Source organism: Henningerozyma blattae, chromosome 4 (assembly GCF_000315915.1).
Source record: "Henningerozyma blattae CBS 6284 chromosome 4, complete genome".
NCBI lineage: Eukaryota > Fungi > Ascomycota > Saccharomycetes > Saccharomycetales > Saccharomycetaceae > Henningerozyma > Henningerozyma blattae.
The window spans coordinates 229925-256471 of NC_020188.1; the positions used below are offsets into that span (position 1 = coordinate 229925).

The following is a 26547-nucleotide window of genomic DNA, read 5'->3' on the forward strand; positions in this document are numbered from 1 at the left end:
TAAGATTGACGAAATTAATACTGAATTAATATTTCAGTAAAATACCAATTAGAAGTGTAGTCGGAAAGATGCCCCGATTTTTATATTTTTTAAAGTTTATATTTCATTTAAAATGCATCTATAACTATCCCTAAAGAAAAACCTTCTTGAGAGACATATTCCCTGTGATTTATAATTACTTGAGTAAATTTTTATAATATTTTATGGTGAGCATACTCCTTAATGAAAATAATATGATAACAGCTCGCACATTTATCAAGCAGGAACTAATAATATATGCGGATTTATATGTGTGTATCTGACAGGAGTTGCAGCATTTTCAATATTAGATAAGAGTTGTATAGTTTTGTACAATATAACATTATGATAATAAATTTGGAAATGAGGTATTCAAATATAGGAAGACCTCTTTAATTACAGTTTGAAACGAATTCAAATTTTTGATTTTTTTTATTATTAATTAAATTTTCAAGGATTCTGTCAACATTGTGAATTAACCATTTATCATTTTTCTAAATAATGTTTGGATGATGCAGAATACTTAATTCCATAGCTACCAATATGGTGGAATATAATAGAAAAATACCATGAAACCATTTATCCTTCAATGGCCTGATGAATCAAACGACTAGCCTCAATACGTTTTTTAGCCTTTTCTTGCTCCATCAATATTTCATGAACATACTCTAATTCTCCCTTGCTAATCAAAATCCTTAAAACAATTATTAAAGTTTGCTCAACATTTTTTATTGGTTCTTGCTTAATTTCAGATAATTCCTTTTTCATTTGTTTTCTCTTTCTCAGAGTAGCATTGGCCATAATTGTCTTTTTTCTAGCTAATGTACCTAAGCGCTTATTTAAACTAGAGACTCTATTCTTGTTAATTTCACTAGGTGTGTCCTCATTAGTGCTAACTCCGTTGATAATTTGCATATATTTTGTGTATTCTGGAACCATTCTCTGCGCATCTTCTTTCAATGATATGATATCTTTATCGTAGAATATAGGTACTAGTAACAAACCTTGGTAAATTTCATTCTTCAATTTCTCAAGTGGTGGACCTTCTCCTGCATTATAAAAAAAATCGACACATAATGCTCGAAGCCAAATAAAAATCGATTCTAATTCAAGAGTAGTTAAAGCTCTACCATAACCGGGAATAATTGTACCATAATTGAATGATGATGCCACAACCTCTGTCCAACTTGTGTTCTTACGAGAATTAAGAACACTTTCACTTTTTCCTATCGATAGTGGAGGTAAAATAAGATTATCAACGGCTCTTAAGATTAAGTTCCACGCGTTAAGCATAACTTTAAATAATAACTCTTCATTTAATTCAGTACCAAGGATATTTAAATTGGAATTTAAGTAATCGAATAATGGAACAATCGCATCATAAATAGCGTTTTTAGGAGATTGCTGTTTACCGTTGTTACCACATATGGTTTTCAGAGTATCCCTTGAAAATGCAAATTGAATAAATGTAAAACATTTGGAAACAAAAAGATCAATAGCTCTATTTCTAGCTCTTATCAAAGATCTATATATTTTACCCATCGAAAACATGGCATCCAATTTCTCTCTTTCTAATGATACTTCGAAGACTAGATATCCTTGGGTATCAAATGGTAAAAGGAAACTATTTGGATAGCCATTTTCTTTAATCTTTCTTTTATCTAATACAAATGAAATTTTACCACATATCTGCATTTTGTTGAGTTTTTCGATTTTCCTATTTGTGTGATGCCAAAGAATGAGAGAAAGAGGAACTGAATCACTCTGAGATGAAGTAAACTCAAATTCCTCATCCCAAATCGGATTTATAGATTTCTTGACAGTTTTAGTTTTACCTATATATTTTTCAGATTTCTGATTTAAAATACTCAGACTTAAATTAGACAAACCATCATGAGACAATCCTTTTACATCATCCGCACTAATGATTCTAATAGTATACAAATTATCAAGTGAGGCTATATTTTTACTGCCAATATTATCCTTGACAGACTTCCCTTTTTTTTCATTTTCGGCTATTATCTGTGATATATGTTCTGCTTGGATATAATCATCCATGGCATTTAATTTTTCAATCATTGCTTCCAGATTGCATAAGAGAGTACAAGTTCTCTTTCTATATTCATAAGGCTGTGGGATCTCAACTACGTTTTCTGAAAGTAAGACATTCTTAATGTCATGGAAGTTCCAAGAATTAGGAATCTTTGACGAATATTTAATATTTTTTTCTTTGATACCCTCTGAACCTAGTTCTTCATTTTCATCTTCATTCTGCAAATCAGATTCTATTATTTCTAAAACTTGAACGATATAAGCATTTAAGCCATCTGAAAAAGTCTTCAAGATGAACGTAATTATCTTTGAGATTTGATACTCATTTTCCCATTCTAATTTCCTAAAGACTGATATAGATTCATTGAACATTTTAAAAATATCTAATACCGATTGACTATAGGTTACAGTATCATTAATTGGTTCCCAATTTTCACTTTTTATCGAATTAGTTATTACCTTAACTATCTTGGAACTAACATCATCACATAGTTGAAGTAAATATTCGAAGAAAACATTTTCAAGTTTACATGGAAATTTTTTGTTTGGCTGTACTTGTAGGTAAATATAACGGATTTCTCTGAATACTTTATAAGCATCTAACGCTGTTGCAGAATCTGGTTTGTTATATTTTGTTACTCGTTTGATCATTGTAGAAAAATCGGTACCAAAAGCTTCAATTAAAAATGATGCACATTCTGGAGCGATAAGTATAGTATCTAGTAATGGTTTTGTAAATCTTTTCTGTAACCGTTCAATACGTTCGATAATTAATTGTGCCACATCTTGTATGTGAATAATGTCAATTGTTTTATCTTTTGGAATCGAATCTAAGAGAGAAACGTAATACTCTATGCTACTATCAAATAGTGTTTTTCTTAATTGTTTCAACCATTTTTTTCTTTCAGACTCATATTGCTCTTCAAATGACATAAATGCTGTGTCTTCTAACACATAGCTGTAATAAAATAACAGAACTGGGTTTAATTTTGGCATAGTATTTCCAAAAATTCCTGATAGTAGATTATCTAGATGAACCATGCATTGATTTGAAGTTTGAGACATGTTTAAGGCCCAACGAGCTCTATCTTGATCATTCCAATATTGTGTATCTAAATAATCATTTGATCCAGGAACAACAGTAAACATAAAATTGAAAAAACTCTCTGCAGTTGTAATGTTTAATTCTTTATCTGACAGGATAGTTAGGTTTGCAGAAGTATATAATAATGACAGTAGAGTTGTTGGAAAATTTAAACGCCAATATTTTGAAAACTTTGAGATGAAAAAAACGAGCCTTTGAGAGTAACTAGTGATATTCGAGTTTTCTGCAGCTTCTAATTGCAGTAAGAGGGATATCAATTTCACAAAAATGCTCATTGAATTCTCAGGAATCCAAATATTCATTTTTGAAAGTTCAGTATGCCTCTTATCTCCATAAATAGATAATAATTCATCTACTTCTTTTAATTCGAATTTTTTCCAAACATTATAGTCCAGAACATTATCAAAATCTTCTTTAATTAATGTCGAAGAGTCACTTGTATCTACAGAATCTCTATAAGCTCGTAATTCTTTACAATATTCTTCATTTGAAATATGTATAGATGATGCGATCACGTCTGCTTGTAATTTAGATTCGGTAACATTGAATATATCTTTCAGAACAAATATATGAGGAATTTCCTTTAATACAAAAGAAGGCTTCTTAGACACCATTGCTTGATTAGTAGTATGGTTTGATATATTTTTATATATAGGCAAATGAGATTCTTCTTTAGATACACCCGGATCCATACTCTTCTGATATTGGGTTAGTTTTAATTTGATATCATCGGTGATATTCCCCTTCCCTAGAGATAAAATCATACGAATAAAATACGATAATTGTTCATATAATTCTGCTTGCCTATCACCTATTGTAGCTTTGGTTAGCTCCATATTTGAAGCTTTAGTGAAATTAATTAGCAAAACCTCAAATCTATTTAACTTTTTCAATTCAAGGTACATTTCTTTATCCATAATATTATCGTTGTAAAATTTTAATAAAGATCTTCTCAGAAGAGGGTTGGAAATCTTTACTTCTCCTATTGTTATTGCTCTTAACCTCTTAGCTAATTTGGGTAAAATATATATGATCATAGCATGCTCATCTAACGGATTTGTGGAGACAGTAGTAGCACTGGAATTAGATGATACTCTTACATTAGTTCCAGATACGGGTCTAGAATTGATTTTGTTATCCGGAGAAACATATCTAGTTTTAAATCTGGGGCCATTTATATAATCCAATAACAGGATTCTTAGGGAACTCCAGTATGCTTCTTCTAAGCTGGCACCATTATTTTTATCATAAATATCAGCAACAGTAGGTAAAGATTGTGTCATTGAGCCAGTGGAAATTATTCTTGACATATCTTAATCAACCGTGTCGGGCCTGTTTAAAACCCTTTGGACGTATATATATATATATATATATATATATAAATCACTTGTCTCTACTTAATTTTGCTTGGCGATTAAATATTTTCATTTTTTTTTCTCGAAACTATAAGTTTTAAGTATTGTTTTTGTTTACGTTTTCGTCTTTAAGAATTTGTAGGATAAACGCGAAAGATGAGATTTGAACAAAAATAGAAAAGGCACGATTCCAAGGAAAAGTGGTAACTAAGTTAGATACGACCTTGACTATCAGAAAATTTAAGGACATGAATATGTGTATGTATATATTACGAACTTTTCCTGCTGGAAAACTGGAATAAACAAAAGACTATTTGTGTAGATCGTACCATTTTTTGTATAATTGGATAATTAAATTAGAATTGGTAAAATAAGGACACTAAAATGCGAGTTGCAGCTATGAATTATCTGCATATTGATGGCTAATAGTGAGGAAGATATGCTCTAAATTTGTGTAAATAAAATGACTCCTATCGTAGACGTAGTTTACAAGGTTAACTGGTCTCCTCTGCTGAAATATCAGTCGAAGCTTCAGAATCTATATCAGAAGTTAAATTAGATTCTGAATCTAAGCTAGATGCAATATCTGCATAAGATACAATATCTGAACTAGATGAAATATTTGAATTAGGTTCGATATCCGTACGAGTTGCTAAATCGACAGAATTATTAGAGAGAGTGCCGCTCTTTGCATCACTACCAGTATCTTTCTCAGTATGAGATATACTATTGTTCAAATGATTATTATTAGTATCTGATATTATATGATTGTTCAATACTTTACCGATATCTAGCATATGAAAATTATCACCAAATATTGGCTTCAACATTTTGTCTGATATTATTCTTTGCTTATTAGCTGGATCTTGCAGATTATTATTTTTAATATATTTCCATAATTCCTTTGTAATTTCGAGACGAGGTAGTTCATTTTCCCCTAACAAATGAGATAATTCTTTGCTTAGTACAACATACTTAGTTGATAAATTATTTGCAACTTTTGCTTTAGGGGTTTCCTTAGATACTTTTTTGGATGGATTTTTAGCTTTCGCCTGCTTTTTAACTTTCTTTAGTAATTTTTCTATCAGAAGTCGATTCTTTTGCTCTAACTCTTCTAATGATACTGTTTTTATTGTAGTTTTAGTTATTTCTCCAATTCGTTTCACGATATGTTTTTCTATATTATCATCTATTGTTGCCAAATCTGCTGCAAATACTTCATGTACTTGATCTATTACATGCTGAATAGTTAGTTTATCTCGAGGAGTTTGCTTGATAATAATATCTATCATATGTTTTGAATTTGCATCAAGTATCATGGCTACGGAATTCTAATCTAAAATTTATGCAGAAGATAATTTTAATTCGAATAATATTAGAGAATAATCTTCGATATGTCTTCCAATTAGACTGTATCTATCTTTAGATACTTGGAATGAAAATTATATTTAGTCTGTTCCGACCATCTCATTTTCTCGTTCTATTTTTTTTTATTTTGGAAAGAAGATAAATTTGTAAATTTTTATTTACTTAAATACCAGATTTATAATTTACGCGATAGTGTTTAATTAATATACAAAAATATATAGCTATTTATACGGAGAATAAGTTTAAACTACCAAGCTTGACAGAAAAAAAATATCTAGTATAATATATTAACTAATATATGCAATGACTAGATTTTATTAAATCTCGTTTTTTGTTTTTAAAGAAATTGAATATGTGTATTTTTTTTTTTTGATTATGAAGAATTTCTCAAATTCTTCTTTTGCTGTCTTTCATTTTTCTTAATTAATTGCTTTCTAGCCTGTCTATTTAAAGTTCTTGGGTCAATCAATTCTTTATCAGTACCTTTAACGTCATCATCAACTTCAACTAACCATTGGTCATCTAATTTCTTATTAGCACCTTTATAACCCCATTTTGGAACCCATTCACCACTGGCTTCATCGTAAATCATTTTACCAGTCTTAGCCTTAGGTTGAATACCCTTCTTAGCAGCAAACTGTTCCCATTTAGTTGGTGCCTTAGCCTTTGGTAATGGCTTCTCTCTTGGTAATTCTGTTAAAGGTTCTGGTAATTGAATTAATGTCATTGTAGAACTTTGTCCGCTAGAGCCACCAGTTGCTTCTGTAGTGGTTTTCATTGGTAAAGATAATATCTGATTGATTAATAATTGTACATTATCACGGGTGTGATCTTTGATATGCTTTTCACGTTCACCATTAGAAGAATCAAAATCATTTTTGTCAAGTACGTTGGAATCGAAAACAGCCAAGTTACCTAAATCATAAGTAACGGGGATTGGTTTTTCAACAGTTACAGGTCTATCTTTGTAATCAACTGTAGACATATTATTGGATATAGAGGATTTTGATATACTAGGTTGAAGGATAAGTTGTTAATTTTCTGTATTTTGTTAAATATTTCTTTTTAATTTTCTTGTTCTATCATTGCTACATGTCATTCCATCTCATCACTTTTACGATTTTGAAAAAAATTTACTTTGATTTCACGTGAACAAATTTTATTTAAAAAAAAATTAAATATATAAAATTTATTATCATTTATAAAATAAAAAAAGAAACGCACCGAAAAGCACTGTGATACTAATATAAAGAATAAGATATAATTTAAACTCAAAGCTCAAACAACTTTCTTACAATTTTGCTTTCTTCTGGATTGGTGGAAAGATTCCAATTTTCTCTAATCTGCAACTTAGAGTTGTAACGAGCCTGTAGATATTCAGTTATTATATCATTATTCCCTTTATTATTTTGAGATTCCAAAGTAGTTAAATCTTGTCTTAGCAGGTCCTCTTCTCCTGCTGATATTACTAAAAATTTTTTCAAAAGCAAATTGTAGTTAAGAATAATCTTTTCGAAAGTTTTATGAAACAATTCAATAAAAGCTGGCAGTTGAGTTATAAGGTTATTTTGTAAAGATTCGAAATGGTCACTTATAATTTTTCTTTTGATTATCATAGATTTTAGTTTTTTTTCTTGTATATAAATAATGTATTCCTTTTTTAATTTGTTTAAATCGTTAATTTGTGTCTTTACAGCATCACAATGTTCAAGTATCTTATCGATAGGATTAATTATCATTTCATTAAAAGAAGAAAATTTTAACAAAATTAATTCTTCTTTCCTCGTATATAATTCATTTAAGAAGCTATCATATTTTTTGGCATCTTCTGTGCTGGGCTGAGATTTTTCAGTCTTTTCACTAATTAAATTTGACCATAAACTTACCAGTTTTATAAGAGGCTCAATGACTGATAAGAAATCTGCCTTTTTTAATAAATTTTTTAAACCAATTAAATCTTTATGCAATTGCTTAAATCTTACTATATGATCGTTTAAAGTTTTTTCTTTTTGATCATTTGTTTTGCTTTTAATACCACTGTGTGATGAATTATGCTTTGAAAATGCAATCTCTTTACGGGTACTTGTGCCTACTCGTTGAATTGACCTAGTTAAAGATCTTAATGTACTGCTACGCGATATCCCTGTGCTAGTAGTTTTCAATTTTGGACTGGAAATTTTTGGTAATTGGGAGAGTGAATCAATTTCTTCAAGAGAAGATTCATCGTTAATAATTGATCCCTTAATCGATTCTTCTCTTTTAAATTGTAAGGGTTGAACAGGACTTGAAGGTGAGCTTTCGCTAATATTACACGTGCTACCTAAATCTTCTATGACCTCAATAGTAGTTTCATTCGAATAAACACTAGAAGTTTCACTAATATTTAGAAGTTGTGGTGGTGTCTCAATATTTGCTGGAGACGTAATCTGTGATAAAATGGGGTTTGAAACTGACGATTTTGACATTGGAGATTCCAAATCTATATAATTTTGAATAATTTCAATAGGTGTCAAACAATAATCATACATACTATTATTCCTATAGTCTTGAATTTCGAATACAATATTTTTTTGAAAGTTTGAATAATTTTTTAAAGTTAATTTTAAAGCATCAATATTGTTACTATTTAAGAAAGAATTTCCAAAATCAATTAAATTTTGAAGAGTTAGTACCCATTGAAAAGTTCTTAAAATTGGTTTTTGCAAAATATTATCAAATTTGAAATCTTTGGAATTTCTTTTCTCATTAGTAGTTTGATCTATTGAAGCTTCCTTCATTGAATAATTATTCCAATTAGTATAAGCAAGTAGATCACAAGTCTTTATAAGGTTTAAAAGATCCAATTGATTATTATGAGCTAGTGAGTAATTAAAATAATTTGATTTCACCCTTAAATAATTTAAATTGAAAGGTATAGAAAAATCTAATTTTTGGAAAACATTTGAAGAGGAATCTTTCAGAATTTGCCATACCTCCATATTAAAAGTGGTAATATTAGTAGTTGAATGATTATTTATAGTTGTTAATAAATGCTCTTCTAGATCATCAATGAAAAGTTTTGATATTGAAATGATGGTTTCAATATTACCAAATAACAAATTTTCTTCAGTATTACTTAAATGTAAAAATTGTTTTAAATTTTTTCTAAAATTATTATTAACTAATTCCAAATCTTTAATATAGTTTATTTCTGAATAATATAAATTTTTCAAACAGGTCATAAAATTAGATTTAATATCTTTACATAATGGAATTTTTTTATTTGAATTAGAAGATAATATGGAAAGTTGCGCATGAGGAGAGTTGATTTTTTTAATCATTGGTTGTTCTAAGTCTGTTAAGTTTAAATCTGATGGCCTTTTCTTACCTAGTGGATCTTTAGGTTTATAACTATAATTATTATACTTTTTTAAACTCAACATTTTCTTGGCATTATTATGATATTTTAAATTTGAGTTATTAAGTGTAGTTTTAGGTAGTTTATTATCGTATTTATGAAAATAATCATTCTTATAATCTCTAATAGGCGTTAAAGAATTTGAAGAATATTGATTATAATCTTCTGCTAATTGTGATGTTTTAAACATTGTTGGATGCTTGAGATTGTCTAAGAATGTTCAGACCACACTCTGTTAAAAACGACAACAAAATACTTTTTTGAAGAGATAGAATTATAAGCTTAAAATTGTTCATTTCCTATCCATTTATGTATAATCGAGAATCTTACCATATCAGCAAGCTATTAGTGACACACCTTTTATTTTTCTGAAACATATTCTATTATGTGACATATAACAATATTTCGGAGAAATTTCTAAAATGTTTCAAATATGTTATAGCCGTGCAAAAAAAAGAAAAAAAAACAAGATACAATGCAGTAAGGAATATTGTTATGAGTATGCTTTTTCGTACTTATTTTTAAAGATATTTTGTTTAGTTAAATTATAGAAAGATTTTGACTGTTTAAATAATAAACACACAAAGGGGAAATATACACATATAGATCGATAAACATATATATTGTTAAATTAGAAGAATAAAAACTAAATAAAATGCTAAATTATTATATTATATAGAATAAAATCAACAAATTATAAGGCAATTAGTATCTTCTTTGTGGTCTGACAGTAGCAGATCTGTCTTGCATGTAAGTACCTGGAACAATGTGTTCTGGTAAATGCAAGTAATCTCTCAAGTATTCTACACCAGCTTCAGTCAAGGTGTAGTAATAGTATTGCCATGAGAATTGAGTCTTGACGTAACCCTTGGAAGTCAAAGATTGTAAAGCTTTGATAACGTACAAGTTTTTGGTGTCAATTTCTTCATGTTTTGGTTGGTTGAAGTCCTTCTTGGCAACAACAACACCTTCTGTTTAATATGCAATTAAAATAAAAATAATCAAAGATTAATTTTAAACAATTTCTGTTAGTAAACTGAGTTTCTATTATATTATTGCGGGGAATTAATGTGGATAGTTAATAAATGGAACGCTGAATTGGCCACATAGTTTCCATAATGACTTCGATCTGTATCTCTTTTTTTTATCAATTCCACAATGTCTTGAAAAATACTCTATTGACTATAAAACCTTATCCTTTTCAATCCCATATCTTTAACAATTTCGCTGTCCATTAATAACTTGAATTCCACGACCTCTTATCCAAATCGGCTTTTTCATTCAAACATACCTTGAAACAAATATCTGTGAATCTTGTCTCTGTCTTCCTTTGGCATCAACATGTTGGCTGGATTATCTGTACTGTGCTTTCTTCTATATGATATGAGCGTAAACACTGTTTAAAAACCACCCCCAGAAATACCACTTTAACGCTTATATTTTTTCACCAACTACTAGGTCCTCATCACCACTCGGGTTACGTCCTCACGTAATTTTCTCACCTCTGTTCTCGGAGAATTCCAAGCCTGCCTAGTCGTTGTCATTTACCTCGTACTAGCTCTCCTCCTCCTCCTGTAATCTTGTCCTCCTCCTGTAGTCTTTTCCTCCTGTCGTCCTGTCGTTCTCTCGACTTGGATAGTTTACTGAGTTTGCGTCTGTCTAAACTAGTAGAGATTGGGCAACAGGCTGGGAGAAATTGGCACGAGAAAATTCCGTCTCTTCGGGGGGTTTCTTTTTGGAACTTAGGCAGAGCTTTTCCGTTCTAGAAGGACCGAACACAAAATGTCTTGACGTTTGGTGCACAGGTGTAGCAGTCCGCAAAACCACAAAATTTTCCAAATTTTTCAGGTTTTTCAAGTTTTTCAAGTTTTTCAAACCGATTTCACTTAGATCATGGAAAAAATAAATTCGACACAATAAGACATATTAATGATTCAATGGAACACAAAAGAGTTCAATCGTATACTATATTATAGGTTATTTGTATAGCTATAGAAAACAATGATAAATTAGTGAACATTATTCTCAATTTGTTTTTAAATGACACCAGAATCTTGAAATTACCGTTTTGATATGCTTGATTATGATTTTTGTGAATCATTCTTAGTATTGTAATTTTGCCCATTATTACTGATCAGGGGTAGTGAGCATTATTTAATAGAGTATCATACACTTTACATAATGGATGTATATTTTTTTTTATTACCTAGTTGTAATATTTGCCTATTTTGCTCCGATATATTTTCCTAATCTGTAAAGTGAGTCCCCTAAAAATGGAGTTTCTTTTGCCTCTTCCTTTTTTAGTTTTAACTAGAACAAATATTGGATTAATTTCTACTATAGATATTTATTTAGAATTTTTATTAGGAAAACACGATTGAAAATAGTATCCCCCAATTTACAGAGTATTCGTTAAAAAAAGTAAATAAACGAAGTTATTGCGTAATAAATTCTAGACTGCTTTAGTTATCTTCTCCGTATTTCCACTAATATAGGTACTAACGTGCTGACGTACTTTTTTTTTAAACTCTTTCATACTACATAGATTCATGCCTTTAAAATTATTTGGAAGAGATCGAATATCAGTACATTATCAAGACGTCGTTCCAGCTATAAATAATATAGCTTCTCTTTCAGATAACCAATCGATAGATTCTTCCCCCATATATAATGATTTGAATCGTTCAGATAGCTCGATATGGTCTGAACAAAACACACCTACAAATACTCATAATAATACAACAGCAAACGCTTTAATAATGCAGAAATTCAGTTCAATATATGAAAAGATAAGACATTATTACATTTACAAGATATCTATTATTCATTGGGTTCTCTTGACAATTTGGCTCTCTTTTCTTTTTAAATTGACAAGAATCTATTACTCGTTATATAATAAGACAACACTCGGTGCATCAATTCTAACTAACATCATCTTATTTGGCATTTCAGATATCTTAGCTCAATCTATTAGTTGCTATTTTTCTCTACAATTAGATCCTTCTCCAAGTTTTATTAATAATACTTCTCATCAATTTTTTAGAACCTTAGGTATTGAAGAACTTTTCGATAGTGATGCTCAATTGACTATTCTTAATACAAATTCATTAAACAATACTGTCTCAAATATTGAAAATAATGATAATGATAACTATACTATTGAAGCTGATAGAATATCAATATTTAATGATTATGCATTACCAAATGATAATGCTAATGAGCCAATGGCTCATCGTCCTTTACTTGGTCCCTTTACGGATACTCAATCTCATCCTGATTTAGAATCGGGATTGCCAGATATTACCCATAATGATTCTTTATTGGAAAATGATTTAGTTGAATCACGCGGTAATCTTTTCAAAGCTGACGTATTTGGGTTTTATAGATGGATTTGCTTCATGTTCTGGGGGTTTTTTATTACATTTTTCCAAGTCCCATGGTATAAATTCTTAAATTTCTTCTTCACTGAAGATCCGACTATCGTTAAAGTCTTTGAAAGAGTCTTATCTGATCAATTATTATATTCCCCAGTCTCCTTATACTATTTTTTCAAATACTCCAACTATATCATGGAACATGGTGATCATGAAACATTTAAATTAAAGATCAAAAAGTTATACATATCAACTCTAGGTTGTAATTATATGGTTTGGCCAATGGTTCAATTTTTAAACTTCTTAATTGTTCCAAAACATTTCCAAGTTCCCTTTAGTTCTTCCGTGGGGATTCTTTGGAATTGTTTCTTATCTATGAGAAACGCATCAAGCTCTTGATTATACCAATTTACTTATTTAGTTTGTTTTTTTTTAACCAAAGGACAGCTGCATTCAACTTTTTTTTCTTCTTAATATACGTATTCATTCATTAGAATATACGATTATTTATAGATTTACCTTTTTTACGACTATATTTAGATACAGGATCTATTTTTTTCTTATTATAGATCTTTTATTATTACAATTTATTTTTAAACTCATATACACTTCACTTCTTAAACAACATAACTCTCGTGTTCCAAACGAAGCAAGTTTTTATATAATTTACTACTTTTCTTCTTTTTAAATAAAGGTTTAATGAATTTTGGAATTATATCTAGTGCCCAGTAATTGAAAAAAACCCAAAGTAAAATAAAAACTTTAAAAGTTCCACTGATCTTTGTTAATTGCAATAAACTTCCCAAGATATTATCGGGATTAATGTACATTAGTGATAAACTTATTAACAATGATAGACTAATATCGATGATAAATCCCATATTCTTTGATATTTTTTCTCTATAAGGTGGACCAATGGTCAATATTATTGCGATTAGAATATATTGAAAATTAGAAATGAAAAAAAGTATGGTGTTATCAGAAGATTGCACGGCATTATCACCTGCAACAATTGGTTTAATATACCAATCTAAATGTTGAACAATTAACCAAGGAATGATTTGGAAAATTAAAATGATAATGATACTTACTAAAAGTGGTACTAATATCTTTAAAGAAACCAAATTTGCTGATGGCCTCTTCTTAACAATTTTATGAAATGGTTTGGACCATGACATGAAAATAGCAATTGGAATAATTAGTAATAAATCAATATATAAAAATTGGAAATCTCCCAAATTAGAACCCCGACCATATAAAATTGTAATGGTAATAAATTGGATAGCCGAATATAATGTCATATACTGAAAGCATGCAAATGATGTAACTAATGAAGCTCTGCCTTCTTTAATTACATCTAAAACACAGCTGATATCAAATATTTGAGATGTAAAAGGAGCTGCAACAGAAGCTTCTGCTTCTGATAAAGAAATACCCACATCAGCAGACTTTAAAGCACCACAGTCATTAGCACCATCACCACAAAATCCAATAGTGTAGTCAATTTTTTGCAATTGAATCATTAACTCATGTTTCTCATCCGGCGACATTCTAGCATAAACTGAACAATTCAAAAGTATGGAATTCTTATAATCATCCGAAAATTGGATATCTCTCTCATTACCAAAAATTATCCTGAAAATATCACCCGATGCAGCCAAGGTATAATCTTGATCACCATTTATTGGCTTTAACGTTTTACTATCTAAGATATTATCAGGATCATCAATCTCAGCCCACTTTATTGGATATTGGTTTGTAATAAAATTATCTTCAAATATACTTGGTATGTAAACATTTTTCTCTTGGATTAATTCAGATTCCTTACCGACAGATATTGCAGTAAGAATATTATCCCCTGTGCACATTATAGTTCGAATATTTGCACGATGCAACTCATTCAGTGTTGGCTTGGAAGCTTCCTTCAATTTATTCTCAAATACAATAAACCCTAAAAATTCCAAGTTTGATTCGACCTCCTCTCGCTTAACTTTTTGAGTATATAACCAAGTATTTTTTTGTAACCTTTTGCCAGCACATGCAATCACTCTATATCCATTATGTGTATACAATTGTAGCATATCTTCATAATCCGTTGGTATTGTACTTCTATCACAAATATCATACATGACCTCTGGTGCACCTTTAGTAAATGCCCAATAAGAATCTGAACAGCTTGGCTTTACGATAACGCTCATATATCTCAGTTCTGATAAAAATTCAAATGTTTTAATAATACCTAAATAGTTATGAGGATCATTTTCAATAAATTGATTTGCAGAGTCATCTTTATTGGGATAAACAATGGCTGGTATGATTTCTGTATTTTCTGGAAATATAATTCCCTCATGTCTACCTTCATACATAGAAGTAAATTTCTTTGTTTGAAACTCTTCTTCAAAGGACCAACCAGTAAATTCAAACATCTTAAAATCAAGTGGGTCCCCCAATAAAGCCCCATCAACTAATCTTAAAGAATGGCAAGTTAGGATAGATACTAAAAAATTACGAGATTTAACATCGTCTATGGAAGTACAGTCATTAAGGGAAAATTTTGGAAAAATTTTGTGAACATCCTTAATAAGGTTACTAAATTTAATTAGTTTATGTGGACCAGTCTTGGTTATATGTACACCTAGAATATCAAGGCCATCTTCTGTTAAGGTCCCAGTCTTATCAAAACACATTGCATCAATTTTGCCTCCAACGTTTACCCTAGTTGGAGATATACAAAATATTTTTTTCTTCTTAAATCTTGAAATTGCAAAATTAGTACCGATTGTTAGAGTAGCAGGCAGAGCAGGAGGAACTACAATAGTAATAATATCTAAACATCTTAATATCATAGTTCGATGATCCAGGCCAAGTCTCATAAATTGAGCACAACTGATTATCAGTCCTACCATTGCGATTAGAGACATATAGCCAATGTATTTAAAAGAATCTTCGTAGAATTTAAATCCCACTGGCTTAGGGAATACCATAGATCTAACTAGAGAACCTTTAATTGTTGAGAACCCAGTACGAACTACCATGGCTAATGCTGCATTCTGATTATGTGGGATTGACGTTCGGATTAGCTTTGTCCCATTAAATAAAAATGACTTCGATACCAAATTAGAAATTTGAGTACTACGTAAATCATTCAGCAAGTCTTTTATTGTTTCTTCATTTATTGGAATTTTAGAAATGGGAACAGATTCACCTGTTAATATTGATTCATTTACAATACACGTTCCATTTAAAATGACAGAATCACAAGGGAATATAGCAAGCTTGGGGTCAGAAATTTCATAAACATCACCTGGGACTAGTTCAGATGCGTTAATATGAGTCCAGAACCCATCTCTAAAAACACGAACCTCACATTGAAAATGTGCTATTTCTGATAAACGCTGGGATGTTTTCTTAGTTTCGAGTAGACTGTCCAAAATAGAAAGAACTGAGATTAAAAAAATACAACCTGCATAATAATAATATTCATCAAGTGACCAAAGAATGATGGAAAATATTTGAAATACATAGAAGGGATGTAGAACTTCTTGAAACAATACTTCTGAAGTTGTTTTCATCTTTAAGTCTATAGAATTTTTCCCAAATGCTATTAATCTATCTTCTTGGGTTGCAGTTGTAAGCCCATTAACTGTATCTTGCAGGTTTGACCACTGAGGGTCTGCCCAATTAGAATTTACTTTGAATATATCTTCCAAAGGGGAAAAAATAAAATTAATGTATCGATATTGGAAGGAAATAATAATTGGTATATTTGGATTTTCAGGGGTCTCTTCATGATGGTGTACAGACCTTTGCTCATTGTTATTCATTGTAGTTTCATCATATGTAATTGGTAATATAGTGCTTAATAGACGATTGTACCATTTTCTTTCAACATCTATGATGGATAATTCTCCAAGCTCGTTTTCTACAGCAACCCATTCTGCTTTCCCCAAAGGTACAGCTTTCCCTGTTAATTTTATCTTATATTTTGGCATCCACCTTAGTAGTATATAAAACAGCCCACAAGAGATAAAACAGAGAGTATGGTATAAAAACAATTTTAGTTTTGAGGTTTGATAGCCCGCTATACCAATTAGAAGATCTTCTTCAGCAAGATAAAATCTTTGAAATTTTAATGTGGCTTGGTAGTTAGGATAGAATTTTTCATAATGGTTTGCTTTAAGGTATTCAGTTAAAAACGCTGTCTTTTTAACGGTATTTGAATCGACAGATTTAGAGCCATTATTATCAGCTTCCTCTAAAAGTTCGTCATTGGAATTATCTAAGATAGAGTGCTGAGATGTTTGCTCACCAAAAAGATTTATTGCTTCATTTGCAATTGCCAACGGAACCCTATTTCGATCATTATATTTAGAGGATAAATCAGATGAGTGACTCCTTGTTGGGTATAAATCAGAGACCGGTTCTGGCGTATATTGATTCTGGTTATTTTGAAATGAGCGCACTCTTGACATTGAGCGTGATCTCGACTTTAAAGCGCCATAGCCTCCTGATATATTACTTTGCATGGATGATCTCCTAGATACAATCCTTGATCCAATATTTGACCCACGAAGACGATTATTTTCATATTCAGGGATAGAATTCCATTCAACATTATAATCTGCAGGTTCTAAGGTTGAGGATCCCTCCGCCGAAGTTATCTGTTCTTCAGTGAAAAATCTAAAATTAGGAACACGAGATTCACTCCCTGATCTGCTATTCATTAAAGGGCTTGTTGCAATAGCCCCTTGCCTGCCTCTCTGTTCAATTCTTGAAGATGAATCGGACATACCATCAGTCATAAGATTGGATTGAAAAGAATGCGGGTGATGAAATGAAACAATTGATGTGGGAACGGTTTCAAAAGTAGCACCTGAATATAATTCTATTTGATTCTGATCAACAACAGTACTTGAGGTCAGTGTCACTGCAGTAGAATTTGTATGCATCGAAGAAAATGAATTTCTTGGTCTTCCATTGGTAGGGACAGCAATGCCATTGGTACCATCAGAATTCCTGGGGTCATAGCTATTGTATCTAGTCATAGTAGCATGGACTTAGTCTAATTGTATCTACTATTTTTGATAGTACACTTTTTTAAGATTAATTGAAATAATTCTTGCATTTTAAAAAAGCCTGAATTTTTTACGGAATAATTATACAAAATGACTAACCCTTGTGCTGTCTAGAAAAAGAGCTTTATAACAGGTGTAAAGAATAACAATATATTAGAATATGGAATATATTTTAATATGACCTGCATGCACCATATGATTATTTTTCTATGATTTTATGCTACTTTTGTTAAAAAAATAAATGTCTTTCAAACTTGAGTGATTATTTTTGGATAATTTTTTTATTATCAAAACAGGGTCTATATATGGGAAACTTAAAATAAAAAAGAATAAGAATAATAAATTACTTATATCATACTATTCAGGAAACTCTTAATTGTAATAAACGATTCGTTTTATAAGCCTTCTGAAGATACTGTGATGTCTGTTTTTTTGTTAACATTAGTATTCTCTTTTCAAATATGATAGCGCCTTCTAGTTTTCCTAGGGCGGGTAATTCAACCTGATTAAAAAATTTTCATTGAATCGATGAGATGAGATGCGATGAGACAAATGCCTTAGAAAAATTCTCTAGAGTAAATTCAACAACATTATAACATTTACTTCTATAATAAGAAAAGAAGTGTAGAAGCCTGTCGTTAGAGTTTGTGTATTGTGAATTTGTTTCTTCAGAGTGACAAATTACATTATTTTATATTCATAGAATCAATAAATATGGCACCAAGTTCTAAAAGAAAGAGAGACGAAGAATTTCCTCTCTCCAGACAAGATGCCACAACCCAGCCTGCTCAGTCTCTTTTGAAAAATTCTGATGAGGTTTCATTCCCAAGAGGTGGCTCTTCTGTTTTAACGCCATTAGAATTGAAACAAGTTGCTAATGAAGCTGCTAGTGACGTTCTGTTTGCCCAAAAGGAAAAATCTACAAAATCACAATCTTTTGAAAATGATAGACCAAAAAAGAAGAAAAAGATTACAAAAAAGAATAAAAATAGTGAAGCATCTTCTACTGAGCTTGATGAATCTGTCAATGTTGTAGAACACATTAATTTCAAAAATTTGAAAGTTGGATCTATCCTATTGGGTCAAATCACCTCTACAACCAAAAAAGACTTGTGCGTTACATTCACAGATGGTATTTCTGGTTACGTTCCAATAACTCATATTTCTGATCATATTACCCATATCCTAGAAGACATTGATGACGATATGAGCGATGAAGAAGAAAAGGATGAATGCGAAAAGGAAGAAAATACCCATGATTTTGATGAACTACCCAATTTAAATAAATATTTTAAAATCGGACAATGGTTAAGATGTTCTGTTATAAAGAATACTGCATTGGATGCAGTTAGTAAGAAACATCATAAAAAGAGAATTGAATTATCAATCGAACCGTCTGTTGTAAATCCTTTTTCTGCTGAAGATCTAGAGAAACATTCCACAGTCCAATGTTCGGTTAAAAGTTTGGAAGATCATGGGGCCACTTTAGACTTAGGTTTAGAGAATGTAACTGGTTTTATATCTAAAAAGGATGTTCCAGACTTCGAAACCTTATTACCAGGTTCTGTATTCCTAGCTAATATCTATAAGAAATCTGGTAGATCAATTATCGTAAACACAAATTTTTCTGCTAAAAATAGTAAAGTGTCACATATTTCTTCTATCGATGCTGTTGTACCAGGCCAGATGGTAGACTTTTTGTGTGATGATATCTCTTCTAATGGTATCTCAGGTAAAATCTTTGGTTTGGTATCCAGCTTTATCGGAATTAGTCATTTGAGAACTTTCACTGAGGAAGAATTAAAAGAAACATATTCAGCCGGTTCTAACATTAAGTGTAGAATCATTGCCTCTCTACTCAACAAAAATGACGAAAGAGTTCTAATTGTGTCTACCCTTGACCAAATTGTTTCTTTGGATAACAACATAGCACAAACTGAAGCTATTGAAGCATTTCCAATAGGTTACACTTTTGATTCGGCATCTTTCTTAGGCAGTGATTCAGATTTTGTATATCTTGCCTTAAATGAAGATTTATTTGGTGCAGTTCATCGTTCTAAACTTGGAGACATTCATATATCAGGTGATATTCAAGCCAGAGTAATTGGTTATAATACTATTGATAAAATTTACCAACTATCAACGGATCCAAATGCTTTAAAACTAAAATATATTAGAGCTGCTGATATTCCAAATGGTGAATTGGTAACTGGCTGTGAAATTATTAACGTATCGAGTGATGGTATCGAATTAAAGATTTTTAACGGTCAATTCTCTGCATTCGTCCCCCCACTGCATATTTCTGATGTCAAATTATCGTACCCAGAACGTAAATTTAAAATTGGTTCTAAAATAAAGGGTAGGATTTTAGAGGTTACTAAAAGAGGCCATATCATTATGACATTAAAAAAATCTTTAGTTAATGATGAAAATAAAATTGTTGATGATTACGTTTCTGCTAAACAGCTGCAAAATAAAAATGAAAAAACAGTTGCTACAGTTGAATCCTTTAAACCAAATGGCTGTTTGATATCTTTCTTTGGTGGTTTAAGAGGATTCTTACCTAATTCTGAAATTTCGGAAGCATTTGTTCGTAAACCAGAGCAACATCTAAGACTAGGTCAAACCGTTATCATTAAAATCTTGGATGTGGATGAAAAGAGATTTCGAGTTATTGCATCATGTAAAGCATCTAATGAAGATAGCCAAGCTCAAAAATTAGCCATTGAGAAATTAGTTCTTGGTAGATCTATAATCGAAGTGAATGTTGTTGAAAAAACCAAGGATTCTGTAGTAGTTGAAGATGCTGATAGTAATTTACGTGGTGTTATTTATGTTGGCCACCTTTCAGATTCAAGAATCGAGCAAAATCGAGCTACAATTAAGAAAATTAAAATTGGTTCAAAATTAACCGGTGTCGTAATTGACAAAGATGACAGAACTCGTGTTTTCAATCTTTCGATGAAGAAATCTCTTATTGACGACGCTAAAAACAAAACTTTGCCAATATCCTTCTCTGATATAATAAGCTTGGATAAAACAACTCCTTTGCACGGTTACATTAAATCTATATCCAATACAGGTATTTTTGTTGCTTTCAACGGTAAATTTGTTGGGCTAGTATTACCAAGTTATGCTGTGGAAAGTAGAGATGTTGATATTAACAAGTCTTTTTATGTCAACCAATCAGTTACTTCTTATCTATTAAGAACCGATGAAGAAAATGAAAGATTTTTATTAACATTGAAAAATTCAAAAGCTGATCAAACTTCAGGTGCTGCCAACGCTTCAGCTATCTCTCAGTCAACTGAAAATCTTGATACTATTAAAGTAGGTGATAAAATCCCTGCTCGTATTGTGAAGGTGTCCGGTAAGCACGTTATCTTAGATTTAGGTAACAAAATTACCGGTGTTTCTTTTATTACAGATGCTTTAAATGATTATTCAGTTTCTTTATCTGATGAATATCAAAATAAGCTAAATAAGACTATTGATGCTACTGTCATCTCTATTAATACCAAGGCCAAGAAAGTCAATTTATCCTTGCGTACTAATGAGGCTAAGCAACATTTGATTGAGTCACATAATGATATTAAGCAAGGCGATGTTGTTCATGGTTTAATTAAAAATATTAACGACAGTGGTGTCTTTATCTACTTAAGTACTAACATAGATGCCTTTGTTCCAGTTAGTAAGCTATCGGATTCCTATTTGAAAGATTGGAAAAAATTCTATAATCCTTTACAGCATGTAATTGGTAAAGTGGTCAGTTGTGAAAGCGACGACCGTATTTTAGTAACCCTACGAGAATCCGAGGTTAATGGTGATCTTAAGATTTTAAAGGATTATTCCAGTATTGAAGTTGGTGAAATATTTAATGGTAATGTTAAGAATGTTACTGATTTTGGTGTTTTTGTCAAATTAGATAATACTGTGAATGTTACAGGTTTAGCCCATAAATCCGAAATCGCAGATGACAAGATACCAGATGATTTATCTGCTCTATTTGGTGCTGGTGATAGGGTTAAAGCAATTGTTTTAAGAGTTAATGCAGAAAAGAAACAAGTTTCTTTAGGTTTGAAAGCTTCTTACTTTTCTAATGACAACTATAATGAAGAATCTAACGAAAAACCTATGGAAGAGAATACTGAAGAAAAGACAGAAACCATACAAAACGCTGATGCGGATGAAGTTATTGAATTTGATAATGAGTCTGATGAAGATGTTGAAATGGAGGAAGCTGAAAATTCAAAGATTCCAATATCCACCAATGGTTTAAGTTTAAGTACTGGTTTTGACTGGACTGCTAGTATTTTAGATCAAACCAATGATACTGAAGAATCTGAAGATGATGGAGATTTTACCGAAATCAAGAAGAAGTCCAAATCGAAGAAAAATCATATTGTTGAAGATAAAACCATTGATATTAATACTAGAACCCCTGAGTCTGTTGCAGATTTCGAACGTCTAATTATAGGGAATCCAAACTCTTCGGTTGTGTGGATGAATTATATGGCTTTCCAACTGCAATTAAGTGAAATTGAAAAGGCTCGTGAAATTGCGGAACGTGCTTTAAAGATTATAAACTTCAGAGAAGAAGCTGAAAAGTTAAATATTTGGATTGCCATGTTAAATTTAGAAAATACATTTGGTACTGAGGAAACTTTGGAAGATGTATTTAAAAGAGCTTGCCAGTATATGGATTCTTACACGATCCATAATAAATTAATAAGTATTTACCAAATGAGTGAAAAATTAGACAGAGCTGCCGAGTTATTTAAAACTACAGCTAAGAAATTTGGTTCCGAAAAACTTTCCATTTGGACTTCATGGGGTGATTTCTTGTTAGCTCAAAATAATGCTCAAGAAGCTCGTGCTATTCTAGCAAATGCTTTAAAATCTTTACCTAAACGTAATCATATTGATATTGTCAAAAAATTTGCTCAATTAGAGTTTGCCAAAGGTGATGCTGAAAGAGGTAGATCGCTATTTGAAGGGTTAATTGCAGATGCTCCAAAAAGAATTGACATTTGGAATGTATATCTTGATCAAGAAATCAAGATAAACGAAAAGAAGAAGGTTGAAGATTTGTTTGAACGTGTCTTCACTAGAAAGATTACAAGAAAACAAGCAAAATTCTTCTTTAACAAGTGGCTAGTGTTCGAAGAAGGTCAAAAGGATGATAAAATGACCAGTTACGTAAAAGCTAAGGCTACTGAATTTGTAGCAAATCTTGGTAAGTCGCAATCCGTTTAATCTATTCACTTGTATGACACCTAGTTAAAAGCTCAGCAATCAGACTTCACTTGTATATGCCCTTATTATAAATCGCCCACATTGTATATTAGTATATTAGATTAATTTTTAGTATAAATTTTTAGAAAAAATTGATTACTCCCTATTTATTTTTCCTTTTTTCTTAACTTTTATTTTGTTATTTTTGCCTGGATCTCTTTGATATCTTGTTGTCCGAGCTTGGGCGGCTAAATATTTCCACAAATGTTCAGGCGGGTTTTTGAGAGTGCAAAAGTGTGAAAATCCTTATAAGAAGATAGGAATTTTGAAAAGAATTTTGATTCAAACTAAGTTCTTCTTAAGATTATTTGTTACTTTCCTTATTATCTTGGTTACTCTCCTTTTAAAATATTCTATTCATACAATCAGATACTCGAACAAATAAATTAATAATAATACCCAACATATGATATCTGGTACTGCGGCTATTTTTCCAGAAGCCAAATTAATATTTTGGCTAAAATGGGGTGTTTTTCTCATCATTCTGTTTCGTTTAGTAGCTAATTTATTTTTTTTTGAATATAATAATGCAATTCGGTTGATTCTATATCCTTCTACTCTTACTTCCAGTTTCTATTTTAACACTGATTTAAAATTATTGAAGAATGATACTATCCGAAGCATTAAAGACATCTCTCAAAAAGTGTTTACAGAGTGTATTGAAAATCATTTAAATCTGGTAAACAATAGTTCAACTGCTACAAATTACCATGTTAAAGAGAGTTTTAATAAAAATAATATTTATAATATTATTGGGATTTGTTTTCTTCAATCAAAAGGAGTTACAACAGATATGATGAAAAATACCTCTTCAAATCCAACAAAAACAAAAAAATTTAAACTTCTTATGTTTTGTATGCTATTTGCATCAATTCTTCCACTTTTGGAATATATCTACTTTAAAATAACAAAAATTAAAAATGAAGTAAGCTTCAAGAAGGAAATAAAGCAGAAAAAAGAAGATAAGTCTCAGCTTCAAATGGAATCAACTAGTAGAAATGTTGAGTTAGATGGAATTTTTAAAGAGCCTGATTTATCCAAAATAAAAACTGTAATTGATACACAAAACGAAAGGGAAACAGAAAACTTGCCACAAAATCTAAAGAAGCAAAATATTGGTCTAGAATCAACTAATAGTAAAAAACATGTAAAAACTTTCAAAGATAAAAGTATTAATTCCAAATCAGAACTTAACTTCTCACTTGCCTCGGATAATAGACAACGATCAAATGAAAATTCAGTATTTAATATAACACAATCAATTCCACCTCAACATTTTCTTCCAAGTAATTTTGTATCAAAAATGAGTAATTTATCTACTTCATCTAAGCCAACTATGGTTGCTGAAAAAAAACAATTAGTTAATCCATTTTTAAGTAAAGTGAATCCTCCAGCTGGCTTGACAAATTCAAAAAAAGAAAAAAAGATAAAATATTCTTATCAAGAATTATTTAAAATACAAGCTATAGTTTCTGTAAATACAAGTGAGAAAAAGAATAATGAATTAAAAACTAAGTATTATGATCAAATTTTTGATGGCTCTCAGAGTAAATTTGATTTTGAGACATTTTATAATGAATGCATTAAAGGAAAAGTCGAATATATCTCAATAAATGAAGATTCTAGTTTGTATTTTCAAGGCGATAGCAATAACAATAATTATGTTTCAGATAATACTACTTCAAAAAATGAGATGGGCGGTAATTCTTTTAATAGGAACACCAGTAGTCAAATAAAAAACCCAAGTCCGATAGATCAGCCCCAATATTCGAGACCGGGACAGTTTAACAAAGACTTAGATTTAGAACCTGACAAATTTCAAAATACTGAAAATATTCAATGCTCAAATTTCTCTGTTCATCCAAATATAGTAGAGAATCCTAGTAACATTTTGTCTCCTAATAAGACAGAAGGTGAAGTACCATCAACTTACACCATGCAAGAAAAAACTGAAATATTATGTTATGAGGATAATCATATTAACAACAACCAAAGTGTGAATAATACTACCTCTGTAAGACTCGATTTTGAAAAAGCTCCTGAACGAGATTCTTCGTCAAAAAAAGATATTTCATTTGAACCTTTATGTAGCGTTAATAAAACAACTCATCAAGTTTATTCTGAAAAAAGTCTAAACCCTGGATACCAGAGTAACATTCAAGGTAATTTGTCTAACAAGAACAGTGTAGCTCAAGAGATGCCACAAACAGAATTAGATGATAGATCAAATGATAAAATTAACAAAGAAAAAAAATATATCGTAGGTATAAAGCCCAAACAGCAAAAACCTTTAATTTCCTATGCAGATATTTATAAAAATGATCAAATGACAAACTTTAATTCAAAATTGGTGAAAGAAGGAGGTACAAGTGATTCAAAACCAATTGATAATGAACAACTAGAACTCGTTGAAGAAAAAACAGGTAAAAATGTTGCATACGATGAACAAAATTATTTTGAACATGGAACTAGTAATTATACTGTTATAAATAGTACAGGAAAAAATGAGGTAGAAGCAAATTCAATCATCGAAGACTTAAATTCTCAAAATATAACAAGTGATGAAAAAAAAAAACAAACTGAGAAGAGAATAGAGGGAGAAGTTATCAGCTCTTATCAAAATTTAAATTGTCAAAAAAATGAAATAAAACCAAGATTCGAAGTTTATGTCCCCAGAAAAGATTTTGGGAACTCATTTGACTTAACTTCTGAAACAGGAAGACTACAGTTTAAAGAATATATTAGAGCAAAAAAAGCCAAAAATATGAAAGAAAATCCTGTATTTGCTCCGTCAATTAAACATGTAAAACAAACTCAAGATAAACAAAAATTATTTGAAAATGGGAATTCAGAAATTCCGTTTTTAAATTATCCATTATACATTTCAACCAAACAAGAATTTAGTGAGCCAGCTGAAAAACCACCAAAAAAAGTATTTATCAAAAATGTTGGCTGGGTATCTAAATCAAAAGCTAATGAGCTACTACAGAATGATAATGAAACGATATAATTTAACAAATATGGCTAGAAATATTAAATATATTTCAAACAAGCTGATTTTATTTATTGCTTTTGAGATAATGAATAGTATAATTTAGTTCAGAAAAGGTTGTCTAGTGATAATTGCTTTTCATATAATATTATTAATGTTTTATAAGTAGAGTAATCTTCAAAGATGTATTGTTTTCTCTATTTTTAATATAAAATATGTCGCAATTTTTCTAAATTCTACTTCGTTCTAATTAACTACTTTACCCATGATAGCGCCGTAAATTGTGCCGAGTAATTTAAAAATCAAATCTCTATTATTGAAACATATAGATATTGTTACAATTCAATTATCAGCAGACTATTGAAAACTTCAAGGAGGTACACCGGTTTATCCGATATATATTGATTTACTTATTATATAGATATAATAATTCTAAACAATATTAAGCCGATAATAAGGAATAATAATGGCCATATTAAAAGTTAAAAAGCCCAAGGAGAGGGATAATTCTGATAA

The 26547-nt window shown here is 30.5% G+C and overlaps 9 protein-coding genes across 9 annotated transcripts; 3 read left to right on the forward strand and 6 right to left on the reverse strand.

Moving 5' to 3' along the window:
- Positions 1-597: 597 nt before the first annotated feature.
- Positions 598-4485, reverse strand: TBLA0D00890 (uncharacterized protein; the record flags this gene model as incomplete). The annotated part of the gene is made up of 1 exon (XM_004180068.1): positions 598-4485. One exon carries the CDS (start codon positions 4483-4485, stop codon positions 598-600), a length of 3888 nt encoding a protein of 1295 aa, XP_004180116.1.
- Positions 4486-5024: 539 nt separating this feature from the next.
- UAF30 (Uaf30p) lies at positions 5025-5849 on the reverse strand (the record flags this gene model as incomplete). Its single annotated transcript, XM_004180069.1, has 1 exon — positions 5025-5849. The coding sequence occupies one exon, from the start codon at positions 5847-5849 to the stop codon at positions 5025-5027; it is 825 nt and encodes a 274-aa protein (XP_004180117.1).
- A 422-nt stretch (positions 5850-6271) lies between these two features.
- RRS1 (ribosome biogenesis protein RRS1) lies at positions 6272-6883 on the reverse strand (the record flags this gene model as incomplete). Its single annotated transcript, XM_004180070.1, has 1 exon — positions 6272-6883. The coding sequence occupies one exon, from the start codon at positions 6881-6883 to the stop codon at positions 6272-6274; it is 612 nt and encodes a 203-aa protein (XP_004180118.1).
- A 286-nt stretch (positions 6884-7169) lies between these two features.
- FUS2 (Fus2p) lies at positions 7170-9485 on the reverse strand (the record flags this gene model as incomplete). Its single annotated transcript, XM_004180071.1, has 1 exon — positions 7170-9485. The coding sequence occupies one exon, from the start codon at positions 9483-9485 to the stop codon at positions 7170-7172; it is 2316 nt and encodes a 771-aa protein (XP_004180119.1).
- A 515-nt stretch (positions 9486-10000) lies between these two features.
- RPS10A (40S ribosomal protein eS10) lies at positions 10001-10632 on the reverse strand (the record flags this gene model as incomplete). The annotated part of the gene is made up of 2 exons (XM_004180072.1): positions 10001-10266; positions 10587-10632. 2 exons carry the CDS (start codon positions 10630-10632, stop codon positions 10001-10003), a joined length of 312 nt encoding a protein of 103 aa, XP_004180120.1.
- Positions 10633-11844: 1212 nt separating this feature from the next.
- TBLA0D00940 (uncharacterized protein) lies at positions 11845-13068 on the forward strand (the record flags this gene model as incomplete). The annotated part of the gene is made up of 1 exon (XM_004180073.1): positions 11845-13068. The coding sequence occupies one exon, from the start codon at positions 11845-11847 to the stop codon at positions 13066-13068; it is 1224 nt and encodes a 407-aa protein (XP_004180121.1).
- A 218-nt stretch (positions 13069-13286) lies between these two features.
- On the reverse strand, positions 13287-17714 carry YPK9 (putative acid anhydride hydrolase; the record flags this gene model as incomplete). Its single annotated transcript, XM_004180074.1, has 1 exon — positions 13287-17714. One exon carries the CDS (start codon positions 17712-17714, stop codon positions 13287-13289), a length of 4428 nt encoding a protein of 1475 aa, XP_004180122.1.
- Positions 17715-18458: 744 nt separating this feature from the next.
- RRP5 (Rrp5p) lies at positions 18459-23000 on the forward strand (the record flags this gene model as incomplete). The annotated part of the gene is made up of 1 exon (XM_004180075.1): positions 18459-23000. The coding sequence occupies one exon, from the start codon at positions 18459-18461 to the stop codon at positions 22998-23000; it is 4542 nt and encodes a 1513-aa protein (XP_004180123.1).
- A 445-nt stretch (positions 23001-23445) lies between these two features.
- TBLA0D00970 (uncharacterized protein) lies at positions 23446-26049 on the forward strand (the record flags this gene model as incomplete). Its single annotated transcript, XM_004180076.1, has 1 exon — positions 23446-26049. The coding sequence occupies one exon, from the start codon at positions 23446-23448 to the stop codon at positions 26047-26049; it is 2604 nt and encodes an 867-aa protein (XP_004180124.1).
- Positions 26050-26547: the final 498 nt, after the last annotated feature.